The sequence below is a fragment of the Berghia stephanieae genome, chromosome 3, assembly GCF_034508935.2.
Source record: "Berghia stephanieae isolate SIO BIC M18660-M18661 chromosome 3, UCSD_Bste_1.3, whole genome shotgun sequence".
NCBI classification, from domain to species: domain Eukaryota; kingdom Metazoa; phylum Mollusca; class Gastropoda; order Nudibranchia; family Aeolidiidae; genus Berghia; species Berghia stephanieae.
In genome coordinates, this window is record NC_088362.1 from 23,073,247 (window position 1) to 23,090,579 (window position 17,333).

The 17,333-nt window shown below is 32.8% G+C and overlaps 1 protein-coding gene across 8 annotated transcripts in view; it reads left to right on the forward strand.

The window, feature by feature from the left end:
- Positions 1-8,790, forward strand: part of LOC144967356 (rabphilin-3A-like) — a 160,855-nt gene extending 152,065 nt beyond the window's left edge. For 4 of the 8 annotated variants that reach the window (XR_013644363.1, XR_013644360.1, XR_013644361.1 and 1 more), the window contains exons 14-19: positions 700-823; positions 1,235-1,389; positions 2,829-2,910; positions 3,613-3,709; positions 4,561-4,744; positions 8,303-8,790. Coding sequence is in view for 4 of the 8 variants with exons in the window: in XM_078904468.1 (XP_078760594.1) it covers positions 700-823; positions 1,235-1,389; positions 2,829-2,910; positions 3,613-3,709; positions 4,561-4,682; positions 8,303-8,314 (592 nt within the window). In the remaining 4 variants the exon portion in view is untranslated. The remainder of the gene's footprint in view (positions 1-699; positions 824-1,234; positions 1,390-2,828; positions 2,911-3,612; positions 3,710-4,560; positions 4,745-8,302) is intronic. The other 4 variants (XM_078904468.1, XM_078904466.1, XM_078904467.1 and 1 more) reach the window with 1 other exon arrangement.
- Positions 8,791-17,333: the final 8,543 nt, after the last annotated feature.

The following is a 17,333-nucleotide window of genomic DNA, read 5'->3' on the forward strand; positions in this document are numbered from 1 at the left end:
AACTTAGGAATTGACATTTCTAACACTTAGGATTTGACATTTCTAACACTTAAGGCATTGACATTTCTACATTTTAACCTTAATCGTTCCTCTATGAAGGTGTCTATTTTGACATTATCTGAAAAAAACAAAAACAACATGTATATAAAATTTTGGCCAGAAAAGTTGTCCTTGAAATATCGATTGACTCAATTGTCCCTCATCTTGCCACATTATACTCTCAAACCTTGGACTTTACAGAATTCCCCGTTTGAGAGTTTTTAACATTGATGTATTAGTGTTTTTATTGTTTTTGTTTAGTGGCTGAAGATGCGTTGTAAGCCCAACACATTCCATGTTTGGTATTTTTTGTTTTCGCTGGGTCTCTCTCTTAACCTTGCCATCAGCCGCCGAGCAGAATGCAGTTCTTGGCAAATCAGTTTCCTCCATTCTGGGAACATGCCCCAGCCATCTCCATCTATGTCTCTTCGTAGATAGTTGTGGCCATTGCTCACTGTTTCTAGTCTTTTTCTCTAAGAGTTTCATTTCTAATTTGGTTAAACTGGAATATTCATAAAAGTTAATTTTCGAAGCTGTTATATTCATTTTTTTTCAATACTTTTTACAGTAACGTAATAGTAACTTCTGAAGCGATAACAAAGGGGATAACAAACATATTTTATTGAGCCATGTCTTTCCGTTTCCTATCATGCCACGCAGACTATCAGTATTGGACGAAGATGCATTTGGCTTCGACTTTATTGGAGAATTCCGTGTCCCTCTAAAACGCATCAAGGCACATCAAACGAAAAACTTCAGTGTGTACTTGGAGAAACAGTTAGCTGTGAGTTGTTTTCGTTAGACATTAGAAAAAAAAAGTTTCATACAAATGAAAAAAACACAGCTCGTTTGTGTGTGTATGTGTTTGTGTGTGTGTATGTGTGTATATGTGTGTGTGTGTAATTATTGAGGATGTGTGACAGAGAGAGAGAGAGAGAGAGAGAGAGAGAGAGAGAGAGAGAGAGAGAGAGAGAGAGAGAGAGAGAGTCTGTAGGAAATAAGGATTATTTATTTATTTATTATTTTTTTTTAATTATTTTATCATTGCATTTTTTATTCTCTAAATCGGTTTTGTTTCCTTAATCACAGGTTATATGTTATATATCATTGAAGTGATTAAATGTCACTTACTATAGTGTCTGAAAATCAAACGATAAATTGACTGAGTACTCTTTTTTCTTATCATTTTTGTCAGATGGAAAAAGATGATGATCTGATTCAGACAAGAGGTAAAATCTTGTTGTCTTTGAGGTTCTCAACACAAAAACAGATTCTCTATGTCCGTGTCATCCGATGTGCTGAGTTGGCGGCCATGGACTCCAATGGCTACAGTGATCCTTACGTCAAAGTGTGAGTATAAGTCTATCACTATAACACTTCATCATACTTTATACATACTACATGTAATTGCACAACAATTATTTTAAATAACAATGTGAAATTGAATGTAAGCTTCAATTTAATATACGAAAACAGATAAAATGGACATTTCGGGTTTCCTCTTTATCAATAAAACAGGATGAATGAAACACAACAATCTGTAGTTTCATTCATCCTGTTTTGTTGATAAAGGGGAAACCTGAAACGTCCATTTTATCTGTTTTCGTATATTAAATTGAAGCTTACATTCAATTTCACATTGTTATTTATTTCTTCGAGCTTCGAGCAGCAACATTTACAAAAATCTACTTACTTACTTTATCCTCATTGAGCCATGGGGTGCAAAAAGGCTTCTACCAAGGACTCCAAGTTTTGTCTGCTGTTGCATGGGGATGGATGCTATTCTAGGTTTGGCCCCACATCTTTAAGCTCTTTATCCTATATTATCTCCAGATTTCTTTGGGTCTCTCTCTCTTAACCTTGCCATCAGCCGCCGAGCAGAATGCAGTTCTTGGCAAATCAGTTTCCTCCATTCTGGGAACATGTCCCAGCCATCTCCATCTATGTCTCTTCGTAGATAGTTGTGGCCATTGCTCACTGTTTCTAGTCTTTTTCTCTAAGAGTTTCATTTCTAATTTGGTTAAACTGGAATATTCATAAAATTGCACAAATTGCCAGTCCAAATTTGTCTTTGATAAAAAGTGAATGAAACCAAATTTTGAAATTTCCTTGCTTAAGTAGTCCTTCAGAGCCACTAGGCCCATTGAGCCGGAGTTAATATCAGTTTCTATGGCGTGAAACGGACACTAGCAATTCCTTGCTGCTCTTTGGAAAGGACACTAGTCCATCGCAAGGTACTTTCCATCAGATCTAAAAGACCCAACTAACCAATCACTCTAATCACTGCTGGGTGGACAGGGGAGAAAACATCTTGACTTCTCCCAGGATACCTATGGGACCCCCATTTCATTGCTTAACCCTTTCCTTACCACCTAAAGGAAAATCGTCACATTTGTTACAATGCAACCGACAATTTTCTCATTCTGATTTCTCCTGTACATCACAAAATCTAAAGAAATGCTTTGATTAAAGCTATACATAATAAATCCTGTGTTGTAGACATCATTTTGCTGAACAACATTCTGTATAGAATGCACTTGTTACTTTTTTTGTTTGATTAGGATAAGTCTATTTTGTGTCGGGTGGGTGTGAATATTCGGGGGAAATTCTAAAAATAGCTGGCAAGGAGAGAGTTAAACAACTTCTTTTCAACACCTTAATTGTTTTCTTTCTTTATTTATTTCTTTCTTTTTCTTTTTTTTTCTTTTTTTTTATAAACCTTTGTTTAAAAAAAAAATCATATACTTTTATATTAGATTTCTCACATCCCTTATTTTTCATAATGTCAGGTATCTGAAACCAGACAAAGATAAGAAGTCCAAATACAAAACAACTGTCAAGAAGAGAACTCTGAATCCAGAATTTAATGAGGTTAGTCATTATTGTTTGTATAATAAGCGTATTTATTGAATGTTGATCTTTTCAATGCATTATTATTAATTGATCTTAACGAAGGCGATTAACAAACAGTAGAAGAAAATTTAGTACCCAGGTTTATTTCTAAGATCACTGATAATTTTAGGTCAACTCAGAGCCTATATGGTAATAAAAGACCAATTTTGATATTATAAATTCAAACATATCTTTTGCACTCAATGTATATGTCCCTTATGACAGTATTATGCAGGTTAACTAGGTGTAGAAAATTTAATTTATGGCCAAAGATATGAAATTTGGGTTAATTCTCTATTCGTTTTGATGGAGAATAAATACAAATTATTGTAATGAAAAAAGCTCAAGAGTTTTTTTTCTTATCATTTCAATTCAACTTCAATTCTACTTGTACTTGTTTGTTAGGGGTTTCGATTCATTCGGATATTTTACCATTTTGACACGGTGTGTCTCATATTTTCTCATGACTATTTTCACTTTTATTTCCAAGCACATGACATTATTGCAAGGTTGCAGTCTTACAGCACTCAATGATATAATGGACATGTATCTAAATATCCAGACGTTTGATTACAAGATTTTAAACTTCCAATGATTTTAGTGAATGAAAAGAAGCGTTTTGACATGTCCAACACACATTTGTGGTTTTAATGGATGAATCATTTCTTTCTTTCCTTACAGGAATTTACATACGAGATCCGCCACAATGAGCTGGCTAAGAAAACGTTAGAGATGACAGTGTGGGACAAAGATATTGGCAGGACCAACGATTTTATAGGTAAGTTCATTTCAGATTCTTAACGATATTGAAGACAGTACGTTTTTATAGAATAAAAAAACTGGCTTGCTACCCACTTTGCAGGCAAAGGGACTGAGATCGATCCTGGGTGAAGTGGGGATTTTTTTCTGATCCCACTGTTTACTCAGCAGTGATTGGGAAGCTGGGTCTTGTTAGATCTGATGGAAAGTACTTTGCAATAGACTAGTGTCATATCCAAAGAGTAACAAGCAATTGCTATTGTTTATTTCACACTAAAGAAACTGAGATGAACTTTGGCTCCTTGGGCCTAATAGTTCTGAAGGACCACATTTGTCATGTTATTTACGTGAAATTAGTTCAATAGAAAATAACTTCTCGAAGAGAATGAGTCCAGAATAAAATGTAGAGGGGATTGGTGAGAGAGAAAGTGAATAAAAGTGCATCTATAAAATTGACACCATCAATTTCTATTATATAAAATATAACGTCTCAAAAAATTGGTAATCTATGTGGCTATGTGGTCTAGTGGTATGACACTCTCTTTCGAATTGGAAGGCCCTGGGTTCAACCCTTGTTCTGCGCATAATTTAGTCCTTGGAAAAGGCTCTTTACTCACATTCTCTCACCGTACGCATGTGTAAAATGAGTACCTGGCCTTTAACAGCATTGTCTCTATTGCAAAAAAAATTTTTAATATTGCCTAGCAGGCATCATGCCTCGTTCTACATGTTACCTGTTGCTGTTGGTTATGGACCCTTTGTAAAGCGCTTTGAGCACGTTTAATGGATATTTCACTGTATAAAAACAGCTTAAAAACTTTTTTTTTTTCACCACAATTTCATTAATTTCACTATTACTCCTCTCTCCAGGTGGTGTTCAGCTGGGTATCAACTCTAAAGGGGAGCGACTCCGTCATTGGTTTGAAACCCTTAAGAACCCCGACAGGGAGTATAGACGCTGGCACGTCTTGTCCGCTGAGCTGACCCCCGAGGTTTACCTCTAATTGACCTTTGAACCCTCCCAATGATTTTGATGTTGTTTTGTCTGATTTTAGTGAGTGTTGTGTTATCACAGGTTTAGTTTGATTTGGTTTCTTCTTATACTTTTCATTTCTTTTTTTTTTTCTATTTTAAAATAATTTTTGTCATTAATCTTTTTTTTATTTATTTATTTATTTATTTATTTATTTATTTATTTATTTATTTATTTATTTTTATTTTTATTTATTTATTTATTTATTTATTATTCATTCATTCATTTATTCATTCATTCATTCATTCATTCATTCATTCATTCATTCATTCATTCATTTATTTATTCATTCATTCATTCATTCATTCATTCATTCATTCATTTATTCATTCATTCATTTATTTATTCATTTGTTCATTTTTTCATACTTTCATTCGTTTATTCGATCGTTTGTTCATTCATTCATTCATTCATTCATTCAGTTATTTATTTATTTATTTATTTTTGCATCCTTCTATATTTTCAACACATTGATTTTATTTATTTATTTTTTTCGAACTGCTTGGATATCATTATTAAATATTCAGCTTGCACATGACACTGCTCCTATAATTCATCTTTCAATTTTGGATTTATGGCGATTTACTTTTGATTAAAATTTGGCTTTTGCATGCTGTTGAGATAGGGCTTTGTTAACCTTTGATATCATTCATCATATTTTCCCTTTCAAATCACACAGACTCTACCAATTTCCTCAGTTGCTTCTTTTATTTTTTTTCACGTTATTAAAACGAAATGCACTGCTCTTTGGACATTTGAATTCCTGACAAACAAATACGATGAAATTACATTTACATGTGAGATATATGATAGCATCTCACTCCATAATTCTACATTCTACCATTGCTTTAAGTCTCAAATTTTCTTGTCTTTCAAGTCATGATCAAAAGTATTTCGTGCTCTGTATCCACTTTTACCATACTATTTTTACCATATTTTTTAACTTAAGTTGTTTAACAGTATATTTAAGGGCTGTAAAGAATTTAAAAATTAACAACAACCTTCACTGGGTTTGACTTTCAAGCAGTTTGCCACGAATTGAGGCTGATTCTTTGGGATTCATTTTAACTTTTTATTTATTAATTAATTTTTGTTTAGATTTCTACTTTGTGTTTTTCATACACACCTTTTCAGATTGTTATCTTGCACCAGTGCCTGCTCCCAATTTTGTCATTTTCTGGTTGATTAACTGTTACCCTGTGAATCTTTTGACCGTAATGCCCAGCAAATAAATGAATGCTAGTCTGGTAGAGTTTTTCAGATTTTGATGTTGTCATCTTAGCTCAGTTGGTAGAGCACTTTCTTCACACACAACAGGATTGAGATTGATCCTAGTTGCAGTCGATATTTTTTTTTATGATTCCCCTGTGAACCCAGCAATGATTGGATAGCTAGGTCTGCTAGAATTGGTGGAAAGTATTTTTTCAATAGACTAGCATCCTATCCAAAAGGTAACAAACAATTGCTATTGTCTGTTTCATGCTATAGAAACCAGGATAAACTTTGGCTCTATAGGCCTAATAGCTCTGAAGGACTACCTCTTAGCCTATGCTGCATGCTTATTTTGTCCCTTTCTATCTTCCAGTTTCTAAACAGCTCAATGTGATCGGCTTTTGCAATATTGTAACTCTGTACGATTATCTTTCTTTTTAAAAAAAATTTAATCTATGCTTATGAACAAACAAAACTGTGCCTTCACAAGTAGTTTACTTATCATTGTCAAATCCTGACTATTTAATTTTTGGTCCTTCCCTGACCAATGACAATCCAAGGGAGAACAAATTTCTTTGAAAACAGGATTTATACCATGAAAAAAAAACAAACATCGAAACATTAAAAAAAAACCAACTAACTTTTATATAGCGCAATATCCACTAAATGTGCTTGAAGTACTTTACAAGGTGTCCCTGACCAACAGCAACATGCAATATGTAGGACGGGACATGATGCCTGTTAGGCGATATTACAATTTTTGTCCGATATAGACAACTCTTTTAACGGTCAGGTACTCATTTTACACTTGAGTACGGTGAGCTAATGTGAGTAAAGAGCCCTTTTCCAAGGACTCAACTATGTGCCTGGTGAGGCTTGAACCCAGGACTTTCCAATCCAAAAGTGAGTGTCATACCATTACATAGCCGCACATTAAATCAACATTGGCGCAATTGGACATAAATAAAAAACGTTGATTAACTGGAAAGAATTTGAGATGTTGGCTCTTTTATCTGTTGAGGATTGTGAAATACTCTATACATAATCTGAAAGTGTTGATTCCAATTGCACTGCTAACCTGAAAAATGCTTCCTGTTTACAGTTTCATGGTTAATTTATCTTTTTGATATAAAAAGAAGTAATCTGCATTTCCGTCACATCATGAACCCAGCTCAGACTGATCAACGGTGCTATTTAAGGCCGTAATCATTTAAATCTTTCACTAATTCAGTGTTTGGTGTAATTATTTCACTTCAGATAGGGCAGAATTTGGCTTTAGTGTTTTATTCCTCATGTTTTGTTGACAAAGGGGAATCCAAAATCTTTCATACTATCTTTTTAAGTTAATTAAACTGGGTGGGGTTCCTGACCTCCCATAGTGGGCAGGGAGGTACATACGGTGTCTTCTATCCCCTTATATCTGTTTTCCAACATTCTTTCTGTCTTTGTCTTGGAATGAGATTACTTGGTTTTGTCCTGGCCCTGGCTTGAGTCCTAGCTGGGAGGGAATCAGTCAAATGCATACTTATTGTTTTGGGAGATGATATTTTTTTCCTTGTAAATCATCTCTCTGTTATGTATTATTATATTTGTTATTTTTAATGTATAATGTAAGCATTTGAGTGTATTCCACTTTGTTGGATTGTGTGCTTGTGTCCGGATGAGACTTATAGGTGATCTCAAACTAAGTACCTTGATGGTATGCTCTTGGAATCTGCAGCTGATCCCTATTTGTTCCCAGTTCCCTTTTGTCTTACTTTCTCTTGGGTGCTTTAATTGTAATTCTAGAACTTTTTACTATCCCATTTTCTTCCTTTTTACTGGCGCTGATATAACCTAAATGTGTTGCAAGCACCATAAAACCCTCAAAAAGAAAAAAAAACAAAAAAACAAACAAGTTAATTAAATTGAAACCTCCATTCCATTTGGCTATTGTTATTTGCTTCTTCAAGCTTCAAGCAGTAGCATTCACATTTTACATAGTTCGTAAACAGTTCTTTCACTTGATATTAAAATATTGAAAGCCAATAAGATAACGTTAGGAACCATATATTCATGCTGTGCGGCTATATGGCCTTATTGTATGATTATCACCCTTAGACAGAGAGGTTCTGGGTTATGTCCTGCTCTGAGTACTGTATGGTTGAGTCCTTCTGTCACTCTACTCTTGTGTAAAATGAGTACCTGACCATTTACAGCGCCTGACATGCTTGTGTTGCTGTTGGCTAGGGTCACATTGTAAATAAATCGCTTTGAGCATGTTTAGTGGATATTGCACTATATAAATGCTTAATTAATGAATGAATATTTTTTTTTTCAATTTTTATATTTTCTTTTTGTTTTTATTCTCGTTTTATTTCTTTCCAGCCCGATGACTGATGATTTGGGATAAAGAGAGACAAGCAAGAACAAACGTTTTTACCTCTGTCTATGGATAAATGATGAGAGTTACGGTTCTTTTTTTCTTTGTACCTTTTTTGCAATGCTGGTGTATGGCACACGACTCATTTATTATCAGCATTTTGCCGTTTTGAAATGATGATATGTTTTTTAAATGTTTATGTGCATACAATTTACTAAACTACTTTTATTGTATCATAGGAATTGGATCTGTATGAAATGCATAGCATATAAGTTTAATGATTTTTAAAAACTAAATGATTTAGTTATCATTGTATTTTCATGGGGCTATAGCCATTATGTGTAAGGATATCTCCATTTTCCCGTTCCCCTAGTGACATGGGGCCAAAATCTTTGTAAATATTTCATGTTCATTCATATCTTTTACTGCTGTAATTGTCGAGGTTATTATTTCATTGTTTAAAGTTATGAATGTCTTTTTATAAAAAAGAAAACAGGGTTTCTAGTTAGAATGGTTCTTATCCTCTTTTAAAATGTAGTATTGTACAAATAAATTGTTTTCTAAATTGCGTTTTTTAACCCCTGTACTAAATATTATTAATATTTCAGTGTTCTTTATGTAGATTATAACCAATATGACGATAAAGAATAATGTTTTATAAGTATTTTTATTTTACACTCTTGTTTGTTTCATCACTTTGGTGTTAGTCATGTAGTTTATTTAATGTGAATCATTGATAACACTTAAACCAAAACTAAACAAATACTAATAGAAATTGTCATATATATTAAATTCAAATTCTTATATTTCTATTTTTTCAAATCGATGTCACTGTCTCTTTCTGTTTTGAAAGATATATTTGTCTTTGATCAGCTGTCTAAATACAGTTTTCTTTGCTATAGAAATGCCACTGTAGGATTTTGACGCGTGTTATAATTGTCAAAATGTATGAAAAAAAATAATAAGATAAATGATTCAGTACTTTTTTTTTTACTGTTATAGAGCTACAGAACTTTGAATAGATTTGAGTTGCATCGATATGTCAATACATTGGGATAAGAAAACCCTTTGGCGATTGTTATACAATCCAGGAGTTTTTCTTATCATTTGTTTTTTGGTCAACTAATCCGACTTAGACTTTGTTAGATAATATTAATAGATTATTTTACTACATATTCAATTGCACTGTAGGTTCTTTTGCTACAGTCAGATAGGGTGTTTTTATGTTAGATTTTTGTTATATTTACTTCATGATATTAAAGTTATTGTTTTGAGTTTTGAGGGATAGAAAAAAGAAGGGTTGTCAAGATTGACGTAGTAATTTCGATCTTAAGTGATATAACCTATGTTTTATCATTGAGAAATGAATAGAACAAACTTAAGAATACCAATTATAAGGAGACCCCTCCATTATGTACTTAAAAAAGGAGTTATTGAGTAAAGGTAAAACAATCAACCTATTTACATTAGTGTTGAGTCCTGCCAAGATTTAGAAAACGTTTTTAAAAAATTCATTATTGTAAATTTATTTGACAATCAGTAGTATTTACGTATCCTGTCCTTCCCCTGAAGATATATTAAAGGAATTTGAGATGATGATTATCTCCATTGCTTGTTACGTTTATGACCAGTTAACTGCCGTTTTCTGGAAAAGCATAAACTTGAAAATTTGGCCAGAAAACTCGTCCTTTAAATATCGTTCGATTTAAATGACCCTCATTTTGACAAAAAACTCTCAAACCTGGGATTTCCCGAAGTCCCAAGTTTGAGAGTTTTTGCCAAAATGAGAGTCATTTAAATCGATTGATATTTAAAGGACGAGTTTTCTGGCCAAATTTTCAAGTATATGCATGCAGTTCCAGAGTATGGCAATTAACTAGTTAAAAGAATCAAATGTCACAACCCAGTATGCATTCTTTTATTTCTCTGAATTTAATCTTCGTTAAACTTTATTTTGATACTCTTATTTAAAAAAACAAACAAACAAACTCTGTGCCCTTTGCATTATATCCTTTTTAAATTTATGAAATAGTTTTATGTTCAGCATAATAGATGTTTCACTTACGCAATTCTTGAAATGTTTGAATCATGAGTATGTTTTATTTACATGTCTTTTGTATTTATTTTTTTCAATAATTGTCATTTCTCGTGAAAATTTGTTCAGCATTTATCAATTTGTTCATTTATAAATTGATATCTTTTGAATGTCCAGATATATTTTGTGTCATATTTTTGAGCTTGGAAGAAATTTATTTACCCCATCTTTCTCAGCCGTATTGTTTCAAGTGATGAATGTATTTATTTCTTTCTACAAAAAATAATTAATCAATTGTTTTGTTTTTTTGTAATCACCTTCTGTAATATTTTGTGTTCTTTACTGTATTTTGCTATTGGTTATTGTATTGAAAGTCTGTACTAATATTCAATTTGTACAGGGTTGTTAGGGAAGTGCAAATTGGAAGTTGCATAATATGAGTCCTATAGAATGTATTTTTCTGTCACTTTTAATTTGTTGAAGGTGGTAAGAGATTTATCCTCCGACTAATGCATTAGAGGATAATTTACCTTTTACCTTTTTGACCTTTGAACTTGGTCAAAATCTGAAAGGAGTATGCTTTTCCTCTATATTTCGACATAAAATCTCAAAATTCTTTCGACTAAAGCCTTCAAGTTCAGATTCTTTTTTTAATTTAGCGCATAACATCATTTTTGTAGCATCTTCCTCATCCATTGGTTGATACTGTTTTGAAATCCATATTTTTTTTATATTCAATGTCAACGTGTCATAATCATTTAATTGTCTTTTTTTTTCAACAATATTTTAATACTGTGTAGAAATTAGATTTTTTTTTAATGAGTTGAAATGACTAAGGCTGCTGTGGTTAAGCATTTGAAATGATGAAAAAACTTAAACACTCGCGCCAAGACCCATGTGTGTTGCTAGTGTCGTTAAACCTCTAAATCCTTGTGAAGCGTTTCAGTGGATATTGCGCTATATAAAAGCTCAAGTTTTGATTTGATTTATTATTTTTTTGTTTTGTTTTTTTACACAAACATACAGTCTGGAATACAATTTTTAAAAATAAATTGACTTTCACTACCCTTTACTAAATTAGATTAGTGACATTTTTCCCATTGTAATATAAATCTTTCTACACTTTAGATTCTCAGTTAATTGTTAAATTTAAAGATGTGACATAAGTTCAGAGGATATGAATATAAATTATTGTTTGCCCTTATCCTTATTGAACATTTATGTAATGTATTATCCACTAAATGTGCTCAAATCGCTTTACTAGCCAACAACAACATGTAAGATGGGCTTGATGCCTTTTAGTTAGGTGATATTAATTTTTTTTTTTTACCTCAGAGATAACTTTTTCGACTGTACTATACCTACTTTACACCTGAGTACAGTGAGAGAATGTGAGTAAAGAGCCTTTTCCAAAGACTCAAATGTGCCCCGTTCAGAGCTGGACTTGAACCCAGGACCTGAAGGCAATTGTCATGTCATAAGACCCCATAGCCATTTGTAAAGTGCTCTTTCCAAATAATGTAATTGGTGCTGCTCAAAGCTTGAAGAAATAAATAACAATGTGAAATTGAATGTAAGCTTCAATTTAATATACGAAAACAGATAAAGTTTTCCCCTTTATCAACAAAACAGGATGAATGAAACACTACAGACAAATGAGATAATGTGGTAGTGGCGTTCAACGCCACTGCCACATTATCTCATTCGTCTGTAGTATTTCCTGTTTTGTTGATAAAGGGGAAGCCTGAAACGTCCATTTAATCTGTTTTCGTATATTAAATTGAAGCTTACATTCAATTTCACATTGTTATTTATTTCTTTCCAAATAAGGACTTGAAATCTAACAATCAAAACCTATTTCTCTTTTTCTGTGATGACTTTGTTTAGTTTTGATAATACTTTTCACTATTGACAACAGCTAAAAGATGTAATCAAGGTTTTATTATTTTTTTTTTTTTACTACTTTGCATTCAAATATCACATGTGTTAATCTCATTTATCTTTGGAATGGCTAGCATATTGGCTGGGGAAAAATATTTAGATACACAGTGTGTGATTTCTTTGCTGTCACTCAACTGTTTTTTTTTTTATAGCGTTTTTAAACAAATATTTAATTTTCAACTCTTCAGTCTTACATGTATGCAGTATTGTTTGTGAAACGACTTATTTTGTAGGTTGTATTTGGATTTGACTACAGTGCATTTCCATATAATTTGATCTCTTATTTACTTATAACGCTTATGGGAAATGATAGCAAATACATAGCGTGTTATAAGATGAATCATTTGTATATGAAGTTAAAAAGTTGGATTCATTTTCTTATTAAAAGGGACCATAAAGTTTGACGATATTTTAAATGACTAAGTGGGATATTTTGCATTCCAGCCCCCCCCCCCCCCCCTTTCTCCCCTCCCCACATTCCCTATTTCGAAATACATTAAGATTCAATTTTATACGAGATGATTTCCATTTTAAATTAATTTTCCATCCATGACTACTGATTTCTCAAATATGTTAGCTCCCTTTTTTGTTCTCTTTTACAATGACAATTAGTATATTTAAATGTTTATATGGGACCAACCTTCATTTGGGGAAAAATTGCTGTTTCTATTCACGACTGGTGAATAAAATGGCATTTGGAGTCAAAGGCAGTAACTCTTCATATAATTTACTGGAAATTAAAAAGGATTTTTCCTACAAAACCTCTTTTCAAAGATTCCACAAATAACTATAACCATAAATATTGTTCAAACAAAGAGGGCAGCCAACAAGGCGTCAAGAAAGTCATCGTTCAAGCTGATCTAATGCATGTTAGATGAAGGACTCTTGGTTAAATTTAGACGTTTTCTCAGCTTTAATCTCAGAGAGGACAGTGGTAAAATCTCATTACACTAACATTTAAATTTTATATTATATCGAAGCTGAAGCCATTTCTTTAGTTGGATACATTAAAAAAAAAAAAAACAAAGAAAAAAAATGGATAAAAAGATACTTTTAATTTTCATGAGTTTTTTTTTCTTCTTTGTAATTGGCCTTGAATGGGTTGTGATAAACATTTTAAATCTGTATTGTGCCTCAGTTTTTTATTTACCGGGTTGTGTACACTTTTCAATATGTGAATGTCCCTCAAATGCTGTGATTTATTTCCATTATTCAAAGATCTACATGTTTTTCCTTATGGAGTGTCCCACTCATAAAATTGTATATGTGATATTTGGTGATACGAATTATAATTCAAGAATCAAAAGAAGGTTAAATTAACAAAAATAAACAGATTGACAAACAAACAAACAAGCAAACAAGCAAATCAACACCACATTTATATCCTGTATTTTTTATACTGTTTATTCATGATTTAATTTAATGTTCTAAGCTCGGGATAATCATTATAATATACACTTGGGGATAACTTACTTTGTACCTCAAAGATTATACATCCAACCTATCAGACTGGGTGGGGTTCCTGACCTCCCATAGTGGGCAGGGAGGTACATACTGTGTCTTCTATCCCCTTATATCTGTTTTCCAACATGCTTTCTGTCTTTGTCTTGGAATGAGATTACTTGGTTTTGTCCTGGACCTGGTCGGAGTCCTGGCTGGGAGGGAAACAGTCGAATGCATAGTTATTTTTTTGGGAGATGATATTTTTTTCCCTTGTAAATCATCTCTCTGTTATGTATTATTATATTTGTTATTTTCAATGTAGAATGTAAGCATTTGAGTGTATTCCTCTTTGTTGGATTTTGTGCTTGTGTCCGGATGAGACTTATAGGTGATCTCAAACAAAGTACATTGGTGGTATGCTCTTGGAATCTACATCCGATCCCTATTTATTGTTCCCAGTTCCCCTATGTCTTACTTTTTCTTGGGTGCTTTAATTGTAATTCTAGAACTTTTTACTATCCCATTTTCTTCCTTTTTACTGGCGCTGATATAACCTAAATGTGTTGCAAGCGTCGTAAAACCCTTAAAAACAAACAAGCAAAACAACCTATCAGATGCGCTGAATAAAATCCATGTGCAATTGGAGGGGCTAGTATTAGCCGTCTTCTATCCACGGAAATTTGTAAGGATTAGTGTTAGGTCTCTTTAATGCCTCTATATCTATGTTTTCTCTTTGTTTAAACAGCTTTCATTCCTTGTTCTTGCAAAGGACACCATTTTTGGTTTCCTCTGCTCCACCTAAAACCCTTCGATGATTGGGGTTATTCAGATTTTAATCTGCTTCATGTTTTGTTGTTTTTTTTTTGTATTTGTTTTTTGCTTCAGTTTTCTTATATTGTTTATTGTAATCATTTTTGTTTATTTATCATTTATTTTCGTACACTGACACATGTTTCCTTGATGTCATCTCTTGACTACTTAAACCATGTACGGGTGTCTTTCTACATTCTGCCAAAAGGGATCCCATGGTATTCTTGGTAGAATCAGACTTGGCACTCAAGTCGATTTCTTCTTGAAACTGTTTCAGGGACATATTCCATCGGCGAAGCAAAGCATGGCAAAATAGTTAACTTTTTGTCCCGTTTTGCCTCACCCACCGGACATGCCTCTGATCTTTCTCTGAATTTATTCCCTTTGTGTAACCTATTTTTTTAGAGGCAATTACATTCTGAAATGTATAATGTAAGCATTTGAGTGTATTCCTCTTAGTGGGGACTTGTGCTGCTGTCTGGCTGAGACTTTTAAGTGATCTCAAACTAAGTACATTGATGTTGTGCTCTTGGCATCTACATCTGTTCCCTATTTTAACCAATTCCCCTTTGTCTTACTTTTTCCTCAAGTCCTTTTAATTGTTATTCTAGAATGTTTTTTCTATCCAATTTTCTTCCTTTTTAATGGCTCTGATATGACCTAAATGTGTTGCAAGCACTGTAAAACCCTTTTTAAAAAAACAAAAAACAAAAAACAACAAAATCTTAGACTATTATTATTCAATTCACTTTCCAACATCTGGTTCATACTGTATTTCGAGACGATAGGTCATACATAAGATAAACTATCAGTTTCTCACTCAAAACGCTTTACAAAGGGTCCCCTGACAAAGGGTCCCCTGACCAACAGCAACACGTAACATGAAGAACAATATATGACACTTGTTAAGCGATATTACAAATTTTTTTTTCTAACAGAGATAATGCTGTTATCAGCCAGGCCATGTCATGTACTCGTTTTATACCTGAGTATGGTGAGATAATGAGTAAAGAGCCTTTTCCAGGGACTCAACTATTCGTTGAATGAGGCTCGAACCCAAGATCTTCCGATCTGAAAGCAAGTGTCATAACACAAGACCACATAGCCGCACAAACAAAAAAACGAACAAATAAATCATCATTGATTCCAATTGATTATTTAAATTGACACACATGGGAAATCCTCCAACTCTATTTTTGTTGTTGTTTACTTACTTGAAGTTGTTTGACTTGTTTGTTTATTTGTAATGCCTACACATTTGGAGAGTTTTTTAACTTAACATACAATAAAGCATAATGATTTATTTTTCTTTATTACCTTGTATTATTATTATTACTGTCGTCGTTGTCATCGACATCGCCATCATCACCACCACCACCATCATTGTCATCATCATCATTTTCATCATCATCATTGTTGTGAATATGGTAGTAAAATTCTTCACCATCTCGTTTAACATTGATTTAGAAACCCACGATATGCCTGACACATAATATTTGGTGATTTGAATACGAGATCTGGTCTGTTTAGCCAAGTAGGCTTACATCGTTCTGTTAGTAAACATGATTAATATTGTAAAAGAATATCTCCTTTTGTGTGTGTAGATATACCAAGTTGACTGATGTTTTAATTTCTCTCTAATTCTTACACATCTAAAGGTGTGTTTATTTCAATGATCAGTGATAGAGATATTTAGTTTTAAATCTTAACGTTTGTTGACTTTAATAATTTTTTAAAACAAAATCCATGGTGTCTTTCACCCCATGAATCATTTCACTCATAATTTAAAGTTAATCCAATTTCTTCATATTATTGACTAAGCCCCCTTTGATGGCGTTATGTTTTATTGTTAATATCATCTAGCTGGGCCTGGAAATTTGATAACGTCATAAACTTGGCTATTTTTAGAAGGCACGGTTATTTTTAGAAGACAGGTCAGACAACGTGCCTCCTCTTGGTCGTATGTCATCAAAGCATTTATTTCTTCTCGTGCAGTAATTTAGTTATTTTATTGGTGTGCAATATAGTCTTACATATTATTTCCTTTATGTTGTTGTTTCATTTTTTTAAAATTTAAAAAGATTTGCATTTAAGTTTATCCTCGTCACATACAATTAATTAAATTATACGGCTTATCTTAAACATTGTTTTATTTTAATAAAAACTTTTGGTACAATTACTTAAGTCACTTCAATAAATTATTATAAAATTGTGACTCATTTCATCAAAGCGGTGTTAGGTTGATGAGGCTGTTATTAAACACAAAGAACATTGTATTTTTTTTTCAGTCCTTGAAAATAAGAGTCTGGATAACACAGTTGGTTGTTGGAGCATTTGCCTCACATTCATAAAGGAATCGATATCGGTCCCGTAGACACCCCCCCCCCCCCCCCCCCCCCCCCCCCAATTCTTCTGTTCAGTCATAATGCAAATATACTATAATAACATAATACTTCCTTTTCTTGTTTACCCGAAGAAGGCCATGGGCCGAACGTCGTTTACTTTGTGTTGTATCTATTATAAGAGTCATGTTTACTCCTTTTATTTTACTATATATGTTCAGCTTAAATTCGCTTTTTAAAAAAAAAAAAAATTTTTTTGTTGTTTTTTAATTATTGTTCTTTGTTAGTTGAGTTGTATCCTGAAAATGGTTAGAAATCATAGAGTTATCTGGGTTTTTTTTTTTTGTTTGTTTTTTTGTTTGTCTTTCTTTTAAGTCTCTCCATCAAACTATCATGTCAAAATGCTCACGACTATTTTCCAGGAAGTTTTACTGGATGAATCTAGATTTTTTTAAAAATACAAGT